General features: G+C 42.9%; 1 protein-coding gene across 2 annotated transcripts in view; it reads left to right on the top strand.

Moving 5' to 3' along the window:
• The window catches only part of LOC137332474 (tetraspanin-17), a 52,441-nt gene continuing 32,228 nt past the window's right edge, over positions 1–20,213 (top strand). For both annotated transcript variants that reach the window (XM_067996349.1, XM_067996348.1), the window contains exons 1-2: positions 1–338; positions 18,383–18,433. In XM_067996349.1, the coding sequence (XP_067852450.1) occupies positions 258–338; positions 18,383–18,433 (132 nt within the window). In that variant the 5' untranslated portion in view covers positions 1–257. The remainder of the gene's footprint in view (positions 339–18,382; positions 18,434–20,213) is intronic.

Genomic DNA, 20,213 nt, shown 5'->3' with positions numbered 1-20,213 from the left:
TGAGGTCGATGGCGGCGGCGCTGATTGAGGGTGATGGATCGGCGAGCAGGCGCTAACGGGATGGAGCTGTGAGCCGGATCCGACTCGCTCACCCCCTGTAACCTGACAGGAGCCCGATGTTTGTCCATTCGGTGTCTTGATGCGGCGGGCGGGCCTCGGTCCCTCACTTCTCATGTTTGGCGTCGAGCCTCAGTAAGGCGGTCGCCGGTCTCTTGGATTCGCTGTTTTACGACCGGCTCCTCGCTCCCCGGCTCACCATGTCCGGGAAACATTTCAAAGGACCTGAAGTTAGCTGTTGCGTTAAATATGTTTTGTTCGGCTTCAACATAGTGTTTTGGGTAAGTGTCGAAGGGAGCGCGGTGTGTTTGTGCGGAGTGATCGGGCACTCGGGAACCTTTTGTCTGACTCCGGCCCTCGGCGCTTGTCCTTGTCCGCAGGACCGTGTTAGACGGGAGAGAACAAAAACTTCTCCTTCAAAACACTCCAGTTAAAACTGATTTGTATTAAAAGTCCGCCGTTCGCAGCTGGTGATAGATTGTGAATATTTTACAGTCGGTACCAGCAGGGTCCAGGCAGCTTCTTCCGACGGTTTTAGTGCAGAAACGTGACAAAAGCCGAACGAGAACACGAACATCAATTCCAGTTTAAGAGGTACCGTTATTATCAGTGTTGTAGTTTGAGTTTCCTGCTTATCAGTTGCTTGAAGCTATTTGCCCATTGACTGACCGCTGCCGCCTCTCTTTTGTTTGATTTAACATAGATGGGCAAACGGTCAGAAAGAACATAATTCCACGTTTTTTATTCCATAACTACTGTGTGTAGATTTCAACAGCCAACATTTCTAAAATAGTAATTTATAAATTAAGACCATCTGGTCGATGATTAAAATAGTAGGGCTAGCAAAATGGTAGTCTCTTCTTCACTTCGGAAATAACTATGCTTTTAGTCACTTGAATATGTGGCACTGCCCGATCGTGAAAGCTCTTGGGTTCAAGTTAATGTTTTTAATTTTTTTTAAAGAATGCTTTAAAATATTTTTTTAAATAGGCATAGGGTTAAAAATTAAGTATGTGCAGACTAATAAGGATGCTTTTAACAATAGTCTGAAAAGCATTAGATTAAATTTGTTGTGCACTCTGAGCCTTCTTTGGTTGTGAATAGGATGCACATTTGTATTTGTGTCCTGTGTCGATTTTCATTAAAATGAATTGCCAAGAAGTGGTTCTATTTGATAATTTTCATAAGGCACCTAATGGATCTGAATTTATACGATCTAAACTAGTTTGTTTAAATACAAAAGATGAAAAATAGATACAGTGCAAATAATGAACCAGCGTTTGTATTGAGATTGTTACTGCAGTTCCTTAGCACTATTTGCCTTGTGTTGCAATGATTGTAAAACTATATGCACCTTTTTGGTCTTTGTTTAACTACTCTAAGGAGGAGAGCCCTATCTCTAGTATTACTTTGAACTGTAACCTTTAATCTATTTGCTAATTTACATTGTTGGAAATTTGCAAGAGTTTAACTTCACTGCCAAGTGCTGACAGGTAGTAATTTGTTTATACATCATGATATGCATATATTTAGATAGCACAAAGTGAATATGGTAGCGACAGCAAAGTGGTCGTCACTTTTCTTCACTTTGGAAATAACAGTATGCTTTTAGTTACCTGAAGATGTGGTACTGCCCAATCTTGAGTACAAGGTAATTTTTTTAAAAAAGCTTTAAAGTTTTAAAGCCTAGGGTTTACTGTCCAATTAATTGTGGTGCCTCATTGATCCATGGTGTCACATGGTGAGCATGGGTCAATATTAGGACCTGAACAGTTTGTGGTGTCATGTGGCTTGTGGTATTGTGCTGTTATGAACCAACAGATGCTGTGAACTTTACAATCTGCAAAAGTTACAGTATAGCAATCGCAGATATTAAATTATTAATAAAGATATATGGATTCTCCACTCTTGCAGCTAGTTGCTCTTGATGCTGTTTAAAATTGTGCAATTGCGAATTGTGCTTATTGGAATAGGGACAAATAATTTCTGAAACTTCCAGGATATCTGAGCCTGTGGTGAAGACCTAGTAGTAATAAAGCTATGTAGTAATTTCAACCAGAAAGACCTGGTGACAGTGGGCCACTGAGCCTGATCAGCTTTGGAAAGATACAGAGAGAATGGAGATAATGGCCGGGATTTTCCTCTGGGCGGTGAACGAACAGAACCCGCCACTCGTTAGACTTGCAATTACCTGTAAACTTTTCTTGTTTTTTTTCACGTCAAGTTCCTCTCATGGGGCGCTGAATCCAAAACGGCGCCCTGTACAGTGCAACTGAGACCTGTGTGAACAGGGCAAGCAACTGTCTATCCCCATAACCAATCAGACTAAAGCATCTGATGAGCAGCGAAGTGTCAGAACTAGGAAGTATAAATTAGAACAGTGAATTCAATGTCAGATCAGGTACAGAAAGCGAAATAAAGAGAGGGTAAGAAATAAAAACAAAATGCTGGAAATACTCAGCAAGTCAGGCAGCATCTGTGGAGAAAGAAACAGTTTTCACGTTTCAAGTCGATGACCTTTTGTCAGAAATATTGAATTAAGAGACAAAAAGAAAAAGTAAAAAAAAATGTAAAAAATTTTCTTTAAATGTCCAATAACAATTAAAATCTGAAGGAATAAGACTCCACACTTGTAAAAGTTAATTTTCAGTGCCAGAGAGATTGTTTGGCAGACATTAAGATTTACCACGTTGTTAAAAATCTGCTTAGAGTTAAATAACTTATCGTACCTTTTTTTGGTGAGATTAACTCGTATCCATCAGGGCAGTACAGCAACTTTATGCCGTTCCATTCATTTGAACAGTGAGTCAGCCGGGGAGATGTTCGCGCGGAGTTTACGGAGGAGCAGGGCATCTAGTGTAGCAGCTACCAGATTTTCAGTTTGACTATGCATGTGCGGTCACTGGATGTTGCTGTACCAGATGCACAGAAATAACGGTGAGCCTTGTTAGCCTCGCCATTATTTTCAGAGGAAAATCCGGCCCATAAATCCTGACTGGAGTAAGATGGGGGTCATTGAGGTGCTTGTTCAGGATTGAGAGATTTCAAGTTCTAGTGTTCTTTTTGGGTTTAGACTGGGAAGAGGTAGTAATGGCTGTCTCTTTGTGATTTGACAAGAGATGGACTGACAATTTGTTACTTTTTCAATTTCTTTATAATACTTTCTGCTGGAAAATGCAATACTGTGCCACTGAGGTGTTCTAATTTATGTTGAATTTATAAAACATTTTATGCCACATGAGACTGATCATATTTCAAAGTCTGAACAATTATAAACATTATCGACTACTGCTAGAATCATAGAATGGTTACAGCACAGAAGGAGGCTGTTCATCCCATGGAGCCCGTGCCGGCTCTTTGTAAGAGCAATCCAGTTAGTCCCATTCCCTCGCTCTTTCCCCGTGGCCCTGCAAATTTTTTCCCTCCAAGTATTTATCCAATTTCTTTTTGAAAGCCACGATTGAATCTGCTTCCACCACCATTCAGGCAGTGCATTCCAGATCATAACTACTCACTGCGTAAAAATGTTTTTCCTCATGTGGCCTTTGGTTCTTTTGCTAATCACCTTAAATCTGTGTCCACTGGTTCTTGACCCTTCTGCCAACGGGAACAGTTTCTCTTTATTTACTCTATCTAAACCCTTCATGATTTTGAACACTTCTATCAAATCTCCTCTCAACCTTCTCAACCTCAGCTTCTCCAGTGTATCCACACAACTGAAGTCCCTCATCCCTGGAACCATTCTAGTAAATCTTTTCTGCACTCTCTCTCAGGCCTTCACGTCCTTCCTAAAAGGCGGTGGCCAGAATTGGACAGTATTCCAATTGTGGCTGAACCAGTGTTTTATAAAGGATCAACATAACTACCTTGCTTTTGTACTCTATGCCTCTATTTCTAAAGTCCAGGATCCCGTATGCTTTTTTAACCACTTTCTCAACCTGTCCTGCCACATTCAAAGATTTGTTCACATGTACCCCAGGTCTCTCTGTTCCTGCACCCTCTTTAGAATTGTACCATTTAGTTTATATTGCCTCTCTTTGTTCTCCCTGCCAAAATGTATCACTTCACACTTCTCTGTTAAATTTCATCTGCCATGTGTCCGCCCATTCCACCAGCCTGTCTGTCGTCTTGAAGTCTATTACTATCGTCCTCACTATTTACTACATTTCCAAGTTTTATGTCAAATTTTGAAATTGTGCCCTGTACACCCAAGTCCAAGTCATTGACATTTATCAAAAAAAGCAGTGGTCCTAGTACTGACCCCTGGGGAACACCATTGTATAACTTCTGTTAGTCTGAAAAACACCTGTTCACCACTGCTCTCTGTTACCTGTCACTTAGCCAATTTTGTATCCTTGCTACCACTGCCCCTTTTATTTCATGGGCTTCAATTTTGCTGACAGGCCTATTACGTGGCACTTTATCAAACGCCTTTTGGAAGTCCATATACACATCAACTGCGTTGCCTTCATCAACCCTCTCTGTTACCTCGTCAAAAAACTCAGTCAAGTTAGCTAAGCACGATTTGCCTTTAACAAATCCGTGCTGGCTTTCCCTTATTAATCCACACTTGTCCAAGTGACTATTAATTTTGTCCCGGATTATTGTTTCTAAAAGCTTCCCCACCACCGAGGTGACTTATCTATTTTAAGTACAGCAAGCCTTTCTAGTACCTCTTTATCAATTTTTAGTCCATCCAGTATCTCAACTACCTCCTCTTTTACTGTGACTTTGGCAGCATCTTCTTCCTTGGTAAAGACAGATGCAAAGTACTGATTAAGTACCTCAACCATGCCCTCTGCCTCCAAGTGTAGATCTCCTTTTTGGTCCCTAATCGGCTCCACCCCTCCTTTTACTACCCATTTACTACTTCTATAGGCATATAAAATTTGGATTCCCTTTTATATTGGCTGCCAGTCTATTCTCATATTCTCTCTTTGCCCCTCTTATTTCCTTTTTTACTTCTCTGTACTTTCTATATTCAGATTGCTTTTCACTTGTATTATCAACCTGACATCTGTCATGTCTTTTTCTGCTTCATCTTGCTCCCTATCTCTTTCGTCATCCCGGGTGCTCTGGCTTTGGTTGCCATACCTTTTCCCCTCGTGGGAATGTACCTAGACTGTACCTGAACCATCTCTTCAAAGGGCGCTCATTGTTCAATTACAGTTTTGCCTGCCATTCTTTGATTCCAATTTACCCGGGCCAGATCTGTTCTTAACCCACTGAAATTGGCCCTTCTCCAATTAAGTATTTATACTCTAAATTGCTCCTTGTCCTTTTCTATAACTAATGTAAACCTTATGATACTATGATCACTGTTCCCTACTAACACTTGCTCCACTTGACCGATCTCATTCCTCAGAACCAGATCCAGTAACGCCGCCTTCCTTGTTGGACTGGAAACATACTGATCAAGAAAGTTCTCCTGAACACATTTCAGAAATTACTCTCCCTCTTTGCCATTTACATTATTACTATCCCAGTCTATATTAGGATAGTTAAAGTCCTCCATTATCACTACACTACTGTTCTTGCATCTCTGTAATTTCCCTGCAAATTCGCTCCTCTATTTCCTTCCCACTAATTGGTGGCCTATAGAATACACCCAGTAGTGTAATGGCACCTCTATTGTTTCTTAACTCTAACCAAATAGATTCTGTCCTTGACCCTTCAGAGACATCCTCTCTCTCTAGCAGTGCAATATTCTCTTTAATCAATACTGCCAACCTTTTTTTTTATTCGTTCATGGGATGTGGGCATCGTGGCAAGGCCAGCATTTATTGCCCATCCCTAATTGCCCTCGAGAAGGTGGTGGTAAGCCGCCTTCTTGAACCGCTGCAGTCCGTGTGGTGAAGGTTCTCCCACAATGCTGTTAGGTAGGGAGTTCCAGGAGTTTGACCCAGCGACGATGAAGGAACAGCGATATATTTCCAAGTCGGGATGGTGTGTGACTTGGAGGGGAACGTGCAGGTGGTGTCGTTCCCATGTGCCTGCTGCCCTTGTCCTTCTAGGTGGTAGAGGTTTTTTTTCCTTGCCTGTCTTCCCTGAACACCTTGTATCGAGGAATATTTAGTACCCAATCCTGCCCTTTTTTGAGCCAGGCCTCTGATGGCTGCTTGTTTTAAAATAAATCGATATAGATAGGTGTTTTAAAAAAAGGAAATGAGCAACATACGTACATCATAAAATGGTGTTCAAATAGCTGAAAAAGATCTACAGCATTAGTAGACACTACTTTACATGCCAAGACACCGTGGAGCAGCAATCAATAAAGCAAATAAAATGTTGAACTATATAGCGAATACGGTACAAATCAGAGCACATATGTGTTTAATATAATGCTAAAACTGTGCAGCATTTCGGTCAGACTGCATGTTGAGTACTGTTCATTTTTGGCCATTGAGGATCAAGGGAGACATTCAGGCCCTGGAGGAGAGCCATGATGCAGATCCCGAACGTCAAAGGACTGATTATTGTTTTGTATCTCCACATCATTCCCTTGGAAAATTATGTGAAGCAGTGGAAGGATTCGCAGGCTGATTAACAGTCTGACAGGCCTCAACATGAACGCTCCTTCCATGGCTGTAACCATCTTCATACCAACTGATAGGGTGGTTAGTCCTATATGGCTCCCTCAACCCATTCAATTGGGGAGGGGGGTGCGGGCATCCACACCCACAGGACGAGAGTGTCCCGCTGAATGTCAACCCAGAATTCAGAGCTGGAGCTTCGGTCTCTGTTCGCCAGGACAAAAGACTAATTTATGAGGAAAGACTTGAAATATTGGTCTTCTCAGTCATGAAAGTGATTGGGAGGGGACTTACAGATAAATATAAGATAGTAAAACATTTTCTGTTTTTGTTTTGAGTAACTTTTTCTGTTATCTGAGGGATATGAGATAATAAAAGGACTTTCTGGGTGGATGAACCAGGATGGGCCGAAAGCCATCCTCGCCTGTATCCAATTTGTTAACTGGTTTGTTGAGAAATACTCCGTTTACCTCAGGATGTGGCTTTAGTGATAGATTTGACAGATGGTTTTAATTGCTTTCAGTAGAACGCCTGTATTTTATACTGGCTGTGGTTGCAATACTGTTGACTGGCAGTACATGCTATAATGAAATCTACCCAAATTAATTATGCCACTTTTCGAAAAGGTGATTCTGTGATTGTGATGCAGGTGGATCTGAATTTTCAGATATATCAATTCAAGAATTGTAATTAAGGAGTATCAACATGGTAGTTTTAAAGCATAAGGACCGTACCTAAATGGTTTACTTTAATTAGAAATAAGTTCTTAGGGGTGTCGTGCCTTGCGAAAACTACTTCCAAACTTCAAAAATATTGTTGCAATCACATTAGAAAAACATTTTATTTGCACTGAAGCCATTACTATTAGCACTGAAATATTAAAATGATAGTTTGAGCATGTTAGAAACATGGTATATTTTTCATTCTGAAATATTGAATGTTTTATCTAACTGCATGTAATATAAACCGTGTATGTAGGCCCACTGACTTATGGTGACTGAAGTAAGATGTGATTCCTGGATTTTTACTAGTATTTTGGGGATTGGATTCCAGGATTCAGTCCCCTTTTCTGTGAAAATCATGTCATTGGTCTTGATCATAAGTAATTTATTGCAAATGCTTTAATTTGCAAAATTACTTCTAGGTCATCCTATTGAAGCAAGAGCAAATGGAAAGTTGACAATGGAAAATTGCCATTCTTAAGTGTTAAACCTGCTACCTCAGTGAGGATCACACTCTTAAGTTCAAACAGTAGAAATTCAATTTTGATTTTTCAGAAAGAAGCCTGCCTGAATTGCTAAAAATAGTCCATTATTGCTGCCTTTTCTGAACTTCTGAACAACTTTAGCAGGGTTTCTTTCATACCTGCAAAAGCATCTGGGATATACTTTCCCTACAACTGCTTAGTCAAGTATTCTCCATTTCATCAGCGCATATTGTTGATTCTGCCTGTGCTTCATTCCATACAACATACAATGACAATTGTAAGTTTCCATGTGCTTTGTCTTGACCAAGCACAGTTTGGCTGCCATGCCATGTGCAACTAACTGATGAAATTTCCATCCAATTAGCAAGACAGAGAAATGTTTTCAAAACAGCAATTTGATATAGTAGTTGAGTCATGATGCTATATTCTTTGACCTTTATTTTGCAATGTGATAGTTACTTTTAAATAATGTTTTAAAAAAGCAATGTATTTGTCAGCACTTACTGACTAGGTTTACACATAAATTATTACTACTTATGTAAGTTACTATTGGGCCCCTGTCACATGGAACTGTATGTCCTTGTCAGTCACCTCCAGGAGGGGATATGATATTTATCAAATGCTGGACCTATAATTATACAAGTGACGACTGCTTTAAGTTATGTAGTTCTGTTGATTACATACCTATTGCATCTATATATTAACTGCCCAGGTATTTATATAGGGTTCAAAGCAATAATTAATAAATGTAGTAAAACATAGCTAACATGGCAGCACCTTAATTAATTAAAATTGGCAAAGTAGGGCTCATCCACTGGTTTAGCACATTTACGTGGTGAGTAGCTGACCAAAAATGTCCCAGGCTTGTTCAATGTTGAGTTAGCCATTCTCTAATTTGGAGGTTAGGGTGCTACAATTGGCCTCACTGCTGTGGAGTTAGTGTTGGCAAAGTTGGACATCGTGCTAGCTGTTGAGCAATCTGTGGGGAAAAATTGGGTAGCAAACAGACTTTAGGAAAAGTAACAGCAGGATTTTGGATGGTTTTTCCTGCTTGCTTTAAAAATGATCACACTTAAGAATCTCGCAGTCTTTTTTTCTCTCCACCCTCAAAGACATGCAGCAGCACGTTCTGGGGTTACAACACTTTGAGAATATATGATTAAATTTATGGTATTGCTTTCATCTGCCCTGACTTTTATAGTTATAGTATTGATTTTTTTAAAATGGTAACTGACTATTTAACCGTTTAGTACTGTTCTGGGGATTCTTCCTCCTTGAAGTGGATTAATGACCAGGAGTGAAAAGTAAAGAACCAATTTTTTCTTAATTGAAGTCATTAATGAACTCGTATAGCATTTTGCATACTAATATTGAGAGAGAAAGTTTGTGCTGACTGTGACGAATCTTGTCCACTGGCTCTGCACATTGGGAATTCATGGGTGCACTGCCCACATTTTCTCAATTGCTTGATGTGTGACCAATGGGAGAGATCAAGTGAACTGCTTGGTCCTAGATGGTGTGGAGTTTCTTGAGTGTTGTTGCGACTGGATAGCACGTTCAGTGAGTTGGTCACACCACAGATAAAAATTACTGAGGGAGTGCAGGGGTCCCCTGCGGTCATCTCCCTCCAAAACAGGTATACCGTTTTGGATACTGTTGGGGGAGATGGCTCACCAGGGGAAGGTGACAGCGGCCAGGTTCATGGCACCGTGGCTGGCTCTGCTACACAGGAGGGCAGGAAAAAGAGTGGCAGAGCTATAGTGATAGGGGACTCGATTGTAAGGGGAATAGACAGGCATTTCTGTGGACGCACACGAGACTCCAGGATGGTATGTTGCCTCCCTGGTGCAAGGGTCAGGAATGTCTCGGAGCGGCTGCAGGACATTCTGGAGGGGGAGGGTGAACAGCCAGTTGTCGTGGTGCATATAGGTACCAACGATATAGGTAAAAAATGGGATGAGGTCCTACAAGCTGAATTTAGTGAGTTAGGAGTTAAATTAAAAAGTAGGACCTCAAAATTACTAATCTCAGGATTGCTACCAGTGCGACGGGCTAGTCAGAGTAGGAATGACAGGATAGCTAGGATGAATACGTGGCTTGAGAGATGGTGCAAGAGGGAGGGATTCAAATTCCTGGGCCATTGGAACCGGTTCTGGGGGAGGTGGGACCAGTACAAATTGGACGGTCTGCATCTGGGCAGGACTGGAACCATTGTCCGAGGGGGAGTGTTTGCTAGTGCTGTTGGGGAGGGTTTAAACTAATGTGGCAGGGGGATGGGAACCGATGCAGGAAGTCAGTGGGAAGTAAAGTGGTGACAGAAACAAAAGGCAGTAAGGGAGAGTGTACAAAACATGACCGGACAGATGGTCTGAGAAAGCAGGGCAAAGACCAAGGGAAGTCTAGATTAAACTGCATTTATTTCAATGCAAGAAGTCTGATGGGCAAGGCAGAGGAACTCAGGGCATGGATGGGTACATGGGACAGGGATGTTAAAGCTATTACTGAAACATGGCTAAGGGAGGAGCAGGACTGGCAGCTCAATGTTCCAGGGTACAGATGCTATAGGAAAGATAGAACAGGAGGTAAGAGAGGAGGGGGAGTTGCGTTCTTGATTAGGGAGAACATCACGGCAGTAGTGAGAGGGGATATATCCGAGGGTTCGCCCACTGAGTCGATATGGGTAGAACTGAAAAATAAGAAGGGAGAGATCACTTTGATAGGATTGTACGACAGACCCCCAAATAGTCAAAGGGAAATTGAGGAGCAAATATGTAAGGAGATTACAGACAGCTGCAAGAAAAATAGGGTGGTAATAGTAGGGGACTTTAACTTTCCCAACATTGACTGGGACAGCCATAGCATTAGGGGCTTTTTTTTTATTCGTTCACGGGATGTGGGCGTCGCTGGCAAGGCCGGCATTTATTGCCCATCCCTAATTGCCCTTGAGAAGGTGGTGGTGAGCCGCCTTCTTGAACCGCTGCAGTCCGTGTGGTGACGGTTCTCCCACAGTACTGTTAGGAAGGGAGTTCCAGGATTTTGACCCAGCGACAATGAAGGAACGGCGATATATTTCCAAGTCGGGATGGTGTGTGACTTGGAGGGGAACGTGCAGGTGGTGTTGTTCCCATGCGCCTGCTGCCCTTGTCCTTCTAGGAGGCAGAGGTCGCGGGTTTGGGAGGTGCTGTCGAAGAAGCCTTGGCGAGTTGCTGCAGTGCATCCTGTGGATGGTGCACACTGCAGCCACAGTGCGCCGGTGGTGAAGGGAGTGAATGTTTAGGGTGGTGGATGGGGTGCCAATCAAGCGGGCTGCTTTATCTTGGATGGTGTCGAGCTTCTTGAGTGTTGTTGGAGCTGCACTCATCCAGGCAAGTGGAGAGTATTCCATCACACTCCTGACTTGTGCCTTGCAGATGGTGGAAAGGCTTTGGGGAGTCAGGAGGTGAGTCACTCGCTGCAGAATACCCAGCCTCTGACCTGCTCTCGTAGCCACAGTATTTATATGGCTGGTCCAGTTAAGTTTCTGGTCAATGGTGACCCCCAGGATGTTGATGGTGGGGGATTCGGCGATGGTAATGCCGTTGAATGTCAAGGGGAGGTGGTTAGACTCTCTCTTGTTGGAGATGGTCATTGCCTGGCACTTATCTGGCGCGAATGTTACTTGCCACTTATCAGCCCAAGCCTGGATGTTGTCCAGGTCTTGCTGCATGCGGGCTCGGACTGCTTCATTATCTCAGGGGTTGCGAATGGAACTGAACACTGTGCAGTCATCAGCGAACATCCCCATTTCTGACCTTATGATGGAGGGAAGGTCATTGATGAAGCAGCTGAAGATGGTTGGGCCTAGGACACTGCCCTGAGGAACTCCTGCAGCAATGTCCTGGGGCTGAGATGCTTGGCCTCCAACAACCACTACCATCTTCCTTTGTGCTAGGTATGACTCCAGCCACTGAAGAGTTTTCCCCCTGATTCCCATTGACTTCAATTTTACTAGGGCTCCTTGGTGCCAGACTCGGTCAAATGCTGCCTTGATGTCAAGGGCAGTCACTCTCACTTCACCTCTGGAATTCAGCTCTTTTGTCCATGTTTGGACCAAGGCTGTAATGAGGTCTGGAGCCGAGTGGTCCTGGCGGAACCCAAACTGAGCATCGGTGAGCAGGTTATTGGTGAGTAAGTGCCGCTTGATTGCACTGTCGACGACACCTTCCATCATTTTGCTGATGATTGAGAGTAGACTGATGGGGCGGTAATTGGCCGGATTGGATTTGTCCTGCTTTTTGTGGACAGGACATAACTGGGCAATTTTCCACATTGTCGGGTGGATGCCAGTCTTGTAGCTGTACTGGAACAGCTTGGCTAGAGGCGCAGCTAGTTCTGGAGCACAAGTCTTCAGCACTACAGCTGGGATGTTGTCGGGGCCCATAGCCTTTGCTGTATCCAGTGCACTCAGCCGTTTCTTGATATCACGTGGAGTGAATCGAATTGGCCGAAGACTGGCTTCCGTGATGGTGGGGATATCGGGAGGAGGCTGAGATGGATTATCCACTCGGCACTTCTGGCTGCAGATGGTTGCAAACGCTTCAGCCTTGTCTTTTGCACTCACGTGCTGGACTCCGCCATCATTGAGAATGGGGATGTTTGCAGAGCCTCCTCCTCCCGTTAGTTGTTTAATTGTCCACCACCATTCACGACTGGATGTGGCAGGACTGCAGAGCTTTGATCTGATCCGTTGGTTGTGGAATCGCTTAGCTCTGTCTATAGCATGTTGCTTCCGTTGTTTAGCATGCATGTAGTCCTGAGTTGTAGTTTCACCAGGTTGGCACCTCATTTTTAGGTACGCCTGGTGCTGCTCCTGGCATGCTCTTCTACACTCCTCATTGAACCAGGGTTGATCCCCTGGCTTGTTGGTAATGGTAGAGTGAGGAATATGCCGGGCCATGAGGTTACAGATTGTGCTGGAATACAATTCTGCTGCTGCTGATGGCCCACAGCGCCTCATGGATGCCCAGTTTTGAGCTGCTAGATCTGTTCTGAATCTATCCCATTTAGCACGGTGGTAGTGCCACACAACACGTTGGATGGTGTCCTCAGTGCAAAGACGGGATTTCATCTCCACGAGGACTGTGCGGTGGTCACTCCTACCAATACTGTCATGGACAGATGCATTTGCGACAGGTAGATTGGTGAGGACGAGGTCAAGTAAGTTTTTCCCTCATGTTGGTTCGCTCACCACCTGCCGCAGGCCCAGTCTAGCAGCTATTTCCTTCAGGACTCGGCCAGCTCGGTCAGTAGTGGTGCTACCGAGCCACTCTTGGTGATGGACATTGAAGTCCCCCACCCAGAGTACATTTTGTACCCTTGCTACCCTCAGTGCTTCCTCCAAGTGGTGTTCAACATGGAGGAGGACTGATTCATCAGCTGAGGGAGGACGGTAGGTGGTAATCAGCAGGAGGTTTCCTTGCCCATGTTTGACCTGATGCCATGAGATTTCATGGGGTCCAGAGTCAATGTTGAGGACTCCCAGGGCCACTCCCTCCTGACTGTATGTCACTATACCGCCACCTCTGGTGGGTCTGTCCTGCCGGTGGGACAGGACATACCCAGGGATGGTGATGGATGGGGAGAAATTTGTTGAGTGTGTTCAGGAGGAATTTCTCATTCAGTATGTGGATGGCCCGACTGGAGAGGGGGCAAAACTTGACCTCCTCTTGGGAAATAAGGAAGGGCAGGTGACAGAAGTGTTAGTGAGGGATCACTTTGCGACCAGTGATCATAATTCCATTAGTTTTAAGATAGCTCTGGAGAATGAAAGGTCTGGCCCAAAAGTTAAAAATCTAAATTGGGGAAAGGCCAATTTTGATAGTATTAGACAGGAACTTTCAGAAGTTGATTGGGAGAGTCTGTTGGCAGGCAAAGGGACGTCTGGTAAGTGGGAGGCTTTCAAAAGTGTTTTAACCAGGGTTCAGGGTAAGCACATTCCTTATAAAGTGACGGGCAAGGCCGGTAGAAGTAGGGAACCTTGGATGACTCGGGAGATTGAGGCCCTAGTCAAAAAGAAGAAGGAGGCATATGACATGCAGAGGCACTTGGGATCAAGTGGATCCCTTGAAGAGTATAGAGATTGCCGGAGTAGAGTTAAGAGAGAAATCAGGAGGGCAAAAAGGGGACATGAGATTGCTTTGGCAGATAAGGCAAAGGAGAATCCAAAGAGCTTCGACAAATACATAAAGGGCAAAAGGGTAACTAGGGAGAGAGTAGGGCCTCTTAAGGATCAACAAGGTCATCTATGTGCGGAACCACAAGAGATGGGTGAGATCCTAAATGAATATTTCACATTGGTATTTACGGTTGAGAAAGGCATGGATGTTAGGGAACTTGGGGAAATAAATAGTGATGTCTTGAGGAGTGTACATATTACAGAGAGGGAGGTGCTGGAAGTCTTAACGCACATCGAGGTAGATAAATCTCCGGGACCTGATGAAATGTATCCTAGGACGTTATGGGAGGTTAGGGAGGAAATTGCGGGTCCCCGAGCAGAGATATTTGAATCATCGCCAGCTGCAGGTGAGGTGCCTGAAGATTGGAGGGTAGCAAATGTTGTGCCTTTGTTTAAGAAGGGCGGCAGGGAAAAGCCTGGGAACTACAGACCGGTGAGCCTGACATCTGTAGTGGGTAAGTTGTTAGAGGGTATTCTGAGAGACAGGATCTACAGACATTTGGAGAGGCAGGGACTGATGCGGAACAGTCAGCATGGTTTTGTGAGAGGAAAATCATGTCTCACGAATTTGATTGAGTTTTTTGAAGGGGTAACCAAGAAGATAGATGAGGGCTGTGCAGTAGACGTGGTCTACATGGACTTCAGCAAAGCCTTTGACAAGGTACCGCATGGTAGGTTGTTCCATAAGGTTAAATCTCACGGGATCCAAGGTGAGGTCGCCAATTGGATACAAAATTGGATTGACGACAGAAGACAGAGGGTGGTTGTCGAGGGTTGTTTTTCAAACTGGAGGCCTGTGACCAGCAGTGTGCCTCAGGGATTGGTGCTGGGTCCACTGTCATTTGTTATTTATATTAATGATTTGGATGAGAATTTAGGAGGCATGGTTAGTAAGTTTGCAGATGACACCAAGATTGGCGGCATTGTGGACAGTGAAGAAGGTTATCTAGGATTGCAATGGGATCTTGATAAATTGGGCCAGTGGGCCGATGAATGGCAGATAGAGTTTAATTTCGATAAATGTGAGGTGATGCATTTTGGTAGGTCGAATCGGGCCAGGACCTACTCCGTTAATGGTAGGGCGTTGGGGAGAGTTATAGAACAAAGAGATCTAGGAGTACAGGTTCATAGCTCCTTGAAAGTGGAGTCACAGGTGGATAGGGTGATGAAGAAGGCATTCAGCATGCTTGGTTTCATTGGACAGAACATTGAATACAGTAGTTGGGATGTCTTGTTGAAGTTGTACAAGACATTAGTAAGGCCACACTTGGAATACTGTGTACAGTTCTGGTCACCCTATTATAGAAAGGATATTATTAAACTAGAAAGAGTGCAGAAAAGATTTACTAGGATGCTACCGGGGACTTGATGGTTTGACTTATCGGGAGAGGTTGGATAGACTGAGACTTTTTTCCCTGGAGAGTCGGAGGTTAAGGGGTGATCTTATAGAAGTCTATAAAATAATGAGGGGCATAGATAAGGTAGATAGTCAAAATCTTTTCCCAAAGGTAGGGGAGTCTATAACAAGGGGGCATAGATTTAAGGTGAGAGGGGAGAGATACAAAAGGGTCCAGAGGGGCAATCTTTTCACTCAAAGGGTGGTGAGTGTCTGGAACGAGCAGCCAGAGGCAGTAGTAGAGGCGGGTACAATTTTGTCTTTTAAAAAGCATTTGGACAGTTACATGGGTAAGATGGGTATAGAGGGATATGGGCCAAGTGCAGGCAACTGGGACTAGCTTAGTGGTATAAACTGGGCGACATGGACATGTTGGGCCGAAGGGCCTGTTTCCATGTTGTAAACTTCTATGATTCTATTTAGTTGTGGCAAGTTTTTTTTCTATTGGCACATATCCCAGGGAAGAACCCTTACTTTCCAAAATTCATGTCAAAATATTGCATTATACATGTGTTTACTGTAAAAGTGAAACAAAACAGTTAAATATAAATGTAATTCTGTTGTAATTTAAGTGGAATGCAATTATCTAAAGCAATACCAGCTAACTTCATCTTCCAAATGCAATTTTTGAAGTGTATTAAAAGTGCTGCCTATATTTGTCCTGATAAATTTCCTGTTTGAAATGGGAATGGAAAACCTTGCATGGTTACAGTGCTCACTTGGAGAAATGCTGTGTACTGTTAACTCCAATACATTCAGTGTTGTTAACTCTTCACCTAATGGAAAGCAAGTGGCTCTATTCTGGAGACCTGTACTGCCTTCTTGTCAAAATACTGCGACTAAGAATTAATAAAAACAGGAGTCCTTGGGTCCTGCATGCTTAGTAAATGCTGTTTGTTTTGGTATCTTTTTGATACTTTTTTTAAAACATATTTTCTACCAATTTAAGACAAAAGCATTTTATATAGATGTGATATTTCTAAGTACCCGCTGTTATAATAAATTGCAATATCACTTTTGGTTAAATCACATCATGTAATACATATCCGATCAAATCGTGTAGACACGCTGAGCTGATCATCTGCTGCTGTCTGCATGACAGCCAAGTAGCAACATTTTAAAAAAAAGATCGGTTGCAATGTTAATCACAGTGAATGAAGAGTCTGAAGGGGAAAGTTATAGAAGTAAGGATGACATTTGCAGCGAGAAACGTAGGAACAGGAGTAGGCCATTTCGCCCCTCGAGCCTGTTCCACCATTCAATGAGATCATGGCTGATCTGTTACCTAACTGCTTAGTCCCATATCCCTTAATACCTTTGGTTAACAAAAATCTATCAGTTTCAGATTTGAAAATTAACAATTGAACTGCCGTTTGAGGAAGAGTTGCAAACTTCTACCACCCTTTGTGTGTAGAAGTGTTTACTAACTTCACTCCTGAAAGTCCTGGCTTTAATTTTTAGGTTATGTCCCCTAATCCTAGACTCCCCAACCAATGGAAATAGTTTCTCTCTATCTACCCCATCAGTTCCCCTTAATATCTTGAAAACTTTGATCAAATCAGCCCTTAATCTTCTAAATTCCAGTGAATATAACCCTAGTTTGGGTAATCTCTCCTCGTAATTTAACTCTTGGTGTCTAGTAAATCTACGTTGCACTCTCTCCGAGGCCAGTATATCCTTCCTAAGGTACGGTGTCCAGAACTGGACACAGTACTCCTGGTGTGGTCTAACCAGGACTACTTTGTATAGCTGTAGCATACCTTCTGCCTCCTTGTATTCTGGTCCACTAGATATAAAGGCCAGCATTCCATTAGCCTTTTTTGATTATTTTCTGTTCTTGTCCATGACATTTTAATTATCTATGTACATGGAACCCCCCCCAAGTCTCTTTGGACCTCCACTGTTTTGAGCTTGACATCATTTAGAAAGTACTTTGATCTATCCTTTTTAGGTCCAAAGTGGATAACCTCACACTTGCCTACGTTGAGTGCAAACTATATCAAAGACTTTTGATATATTAGTGTTTCCTCCAAGTTGCTGCTTATTGTAAGTCAGCGGAGTGTCTCTCTTACCTCTTCCTGTCATATTCACACTCCATCTCCACTTCCTTTTGCCACTGTCATCTTCTACTTCTGTCTATCCTTTTTCTCTCATTTCAGGCGAGAAGTGGCGAGTCATTGGTATGGGGAGTGAAAGCATTTACAATGTAATTATAGTTCACCCATTCCTTGTCTTACACTCGATCACATCCTTTAGTCTTTCCTGTCACCCATATCTCAAGATGGCTTCTTCAAGTAATAGAAAAAAACAAACTTGCATATACATAGTGCCTTTTGTGTCCCCAAGATGTCCCAAAGCCCATCACAACCAATGAAGTTCTTCTGAAATGTAGTCGCTGTTGTAATGTAGGCAAATGCAGCAGCCAAAGATCCACTCCAATTCACAATGGATTCAGAAAATTCAGTTTCAAACCCTTGCATGTTTGGGTAGCCTGGTTTCCTTTGCATACAATTGACTGGGAAAACCAATTGTGCAACAGCATTCCATTCACTGATGGAAAAATAAAGCAGAGCATGAGGTTGGCTGAAGGGAAAGGACAGGTTGTTACCAGAATCTGGGAAGTGGCACTTCCAGTTCATGAATTCTGGACCTTTATCAGAAAATGCAATATTAAAAAATAAACATGAAAAGTGGGGTGGGGAGGGGGGTGAGTTTTTTTTAAGATGCATTCGTAAAAAGCGAAAGTATAAAGATCTTATGTATAAAGCACAACATGCTCTATAATCTGGAGTATTGTGTGATCATATGTAGCTCACTCACTCTCTGGTTTTGCCATATATACCCAGCAACAGTTCCAAAGGCTACACATCCTTGCTCAGAACAGTTACAGGATGGTAACACCAAGGTTGTTTGTTATCCTATATACAGCAGATGTTCACATACAATGTGTCATTGTATTCTGTTTTGTTTTGCAGTTGCTGGGAGCGGCTTTTCTAGGAATAGGCCTCTGGGCGTGGGCTGAGAAGGTATTTTGCATAAGCATAGACTTTGTACAAGATGCACGTGAAGCTCATTTATTTAATTTTTTGTGTGTAATTATTACTTTTCTAGAAAAAAATACATTATCTGTTGTAAGAATTAGTCACAGATGAAGGTGAAAGCATCATTTGTTGCAGTACATATAATTTGGATTCAGTTCAGGTTACTCGAGCACTGTAAAGAGTAAGAAAAAATAATTAGGATGTAGCATCTATGCCACACAGAATCTTTTATTAAAACATTTAGTGTCCCCTGTGGCGCCATTTTTTAAACAAAGCAAAGAATGTATATGATCATGTTTCACCTTACCTTGGAAAGTACTAAAAATTTCATAATATAGAAAATGTCAATTTGTATGCATAGGTCAGAATTTTAAAGTTAACAGCTATCCTTTTAATAACTTGGACTTTTTTTAACCTTGTGCCAATCCAGGCTTTGCTTCAATTGGAATGTCACAATTTTGATTGTTTATCTCAAATATGTCTCATTTCCACACTTCAACACAAATATGTCTTCAGATTTATACAGCTTCATGCATATCCCATACTAAATGTGTGCTAAATTCATGATCCTATGAAGACTGCCACATCATTAGATAAATTTAAAACAGAAATAGACAGTTTCCTCGAAGTAAAGGGAATTAGGGGTTATGGGGAGCGGGCAGGAAATTGGACATGAAGCTGAGTTCGGATCGGTCAATGCCCTGTGGGTGGCGGAGAGGGCCCAGGGGCTATGTGGCCGGGTCCTGCTCCGACTTCTTGTGTTCTTTAGATTTGTGGTTGGGATCAGATCAGCCATGATCTTATTAAATGGCGGAGCAGGCTCGAGGGGCCGATTGGCCTACTCCTGCTCCAATTTCTTATGTTCTTATGTTCTTATGTTCTTATGTTCATTTTTAATTTGATGTTACCATCACAGATACTATTGTGTTGAGATCAGATTTTGTTTTGACAAAGTGAAGTTATTAAGGGATCCACCTGCAGTTTGTAATTCATCTTCATGTGTGCCTCTGTGGTTCACCTTCGTTTGGTTCCAGTACATTTTCTACAAGGGCAGTTTCTCCCACCCCGCATTATTACCTTGGGACTACCACAAGGTTTCATCGTTGGCCCATTATTTGTTACGTCATTGAGTCCTGTTGCTCTGGCTTCATGACTAATTGTGATGCTGTCCTATAGGGAGGGTGTCTGGCGTGCAAAGCAGAGTGACCCTCCCTTGCTACCACCCATTCTGCACCACCATAAAATGGGGGATAGAGTGCCGCACCACTCCACTGTTTGGTCACAGGCTTTGTTTCCTACTTCTATATTTATTGTGCCAGTAACTGAGTTTTGCTACCCAAATAGACTTTGCAATATATGTATATATTTTTTAATTTACCCATCATCCCTTGTAAGTAATCTTTTAATGCAGTTCACCCTTCCCTATGGCACCCACAATCATTGCACATGGTAAGCCAGAGTATATGGTCACTCTTACCTGCCTCTGTCTTTGTGTTGCTGATTCACTCTTGTCTGTACCTCTCTCTCCCACCTCTTGCGGTCTCTCTCTTTCCCCCCCCCACCACATCCTTTCCTATCATAGAATCATAGAAGTTACAACATGGAAACAGGCCCTTCGGCCCAACATGTCCATGTCGCCCAGTTTATACCACTAAGCTAGTCCCAATTGCCTGCACTTGGCCCATATCCCTCTATACCCATCTTACCCATGTAACTGTCCAAATGCTTTTTAAAAGACAAAATTGTACCCGCCTCTACTACTGCC

This window comes from Heptranchias perlo, chromosome 14 (assembly GCF_035084215.1).
Source record: "Heptranchias perlo isolate sHepPer1 chromosome 14, sHepPer1.hap1, whole genome shotgun sequence".
In the NCBI taxonomy this organism is placed as follows: Eukaryota; Metazoa; Chordata; class Chondrichthyes; order Hexanchiformes; family Hexanchidae; genus Heptranchias; species Heptranchias perlo.
The sequence above is the reverse complement of the archived record's forward strand: the minus strand, read 5'-3'. Positions and strand labels throughout refer to the sequence as shown.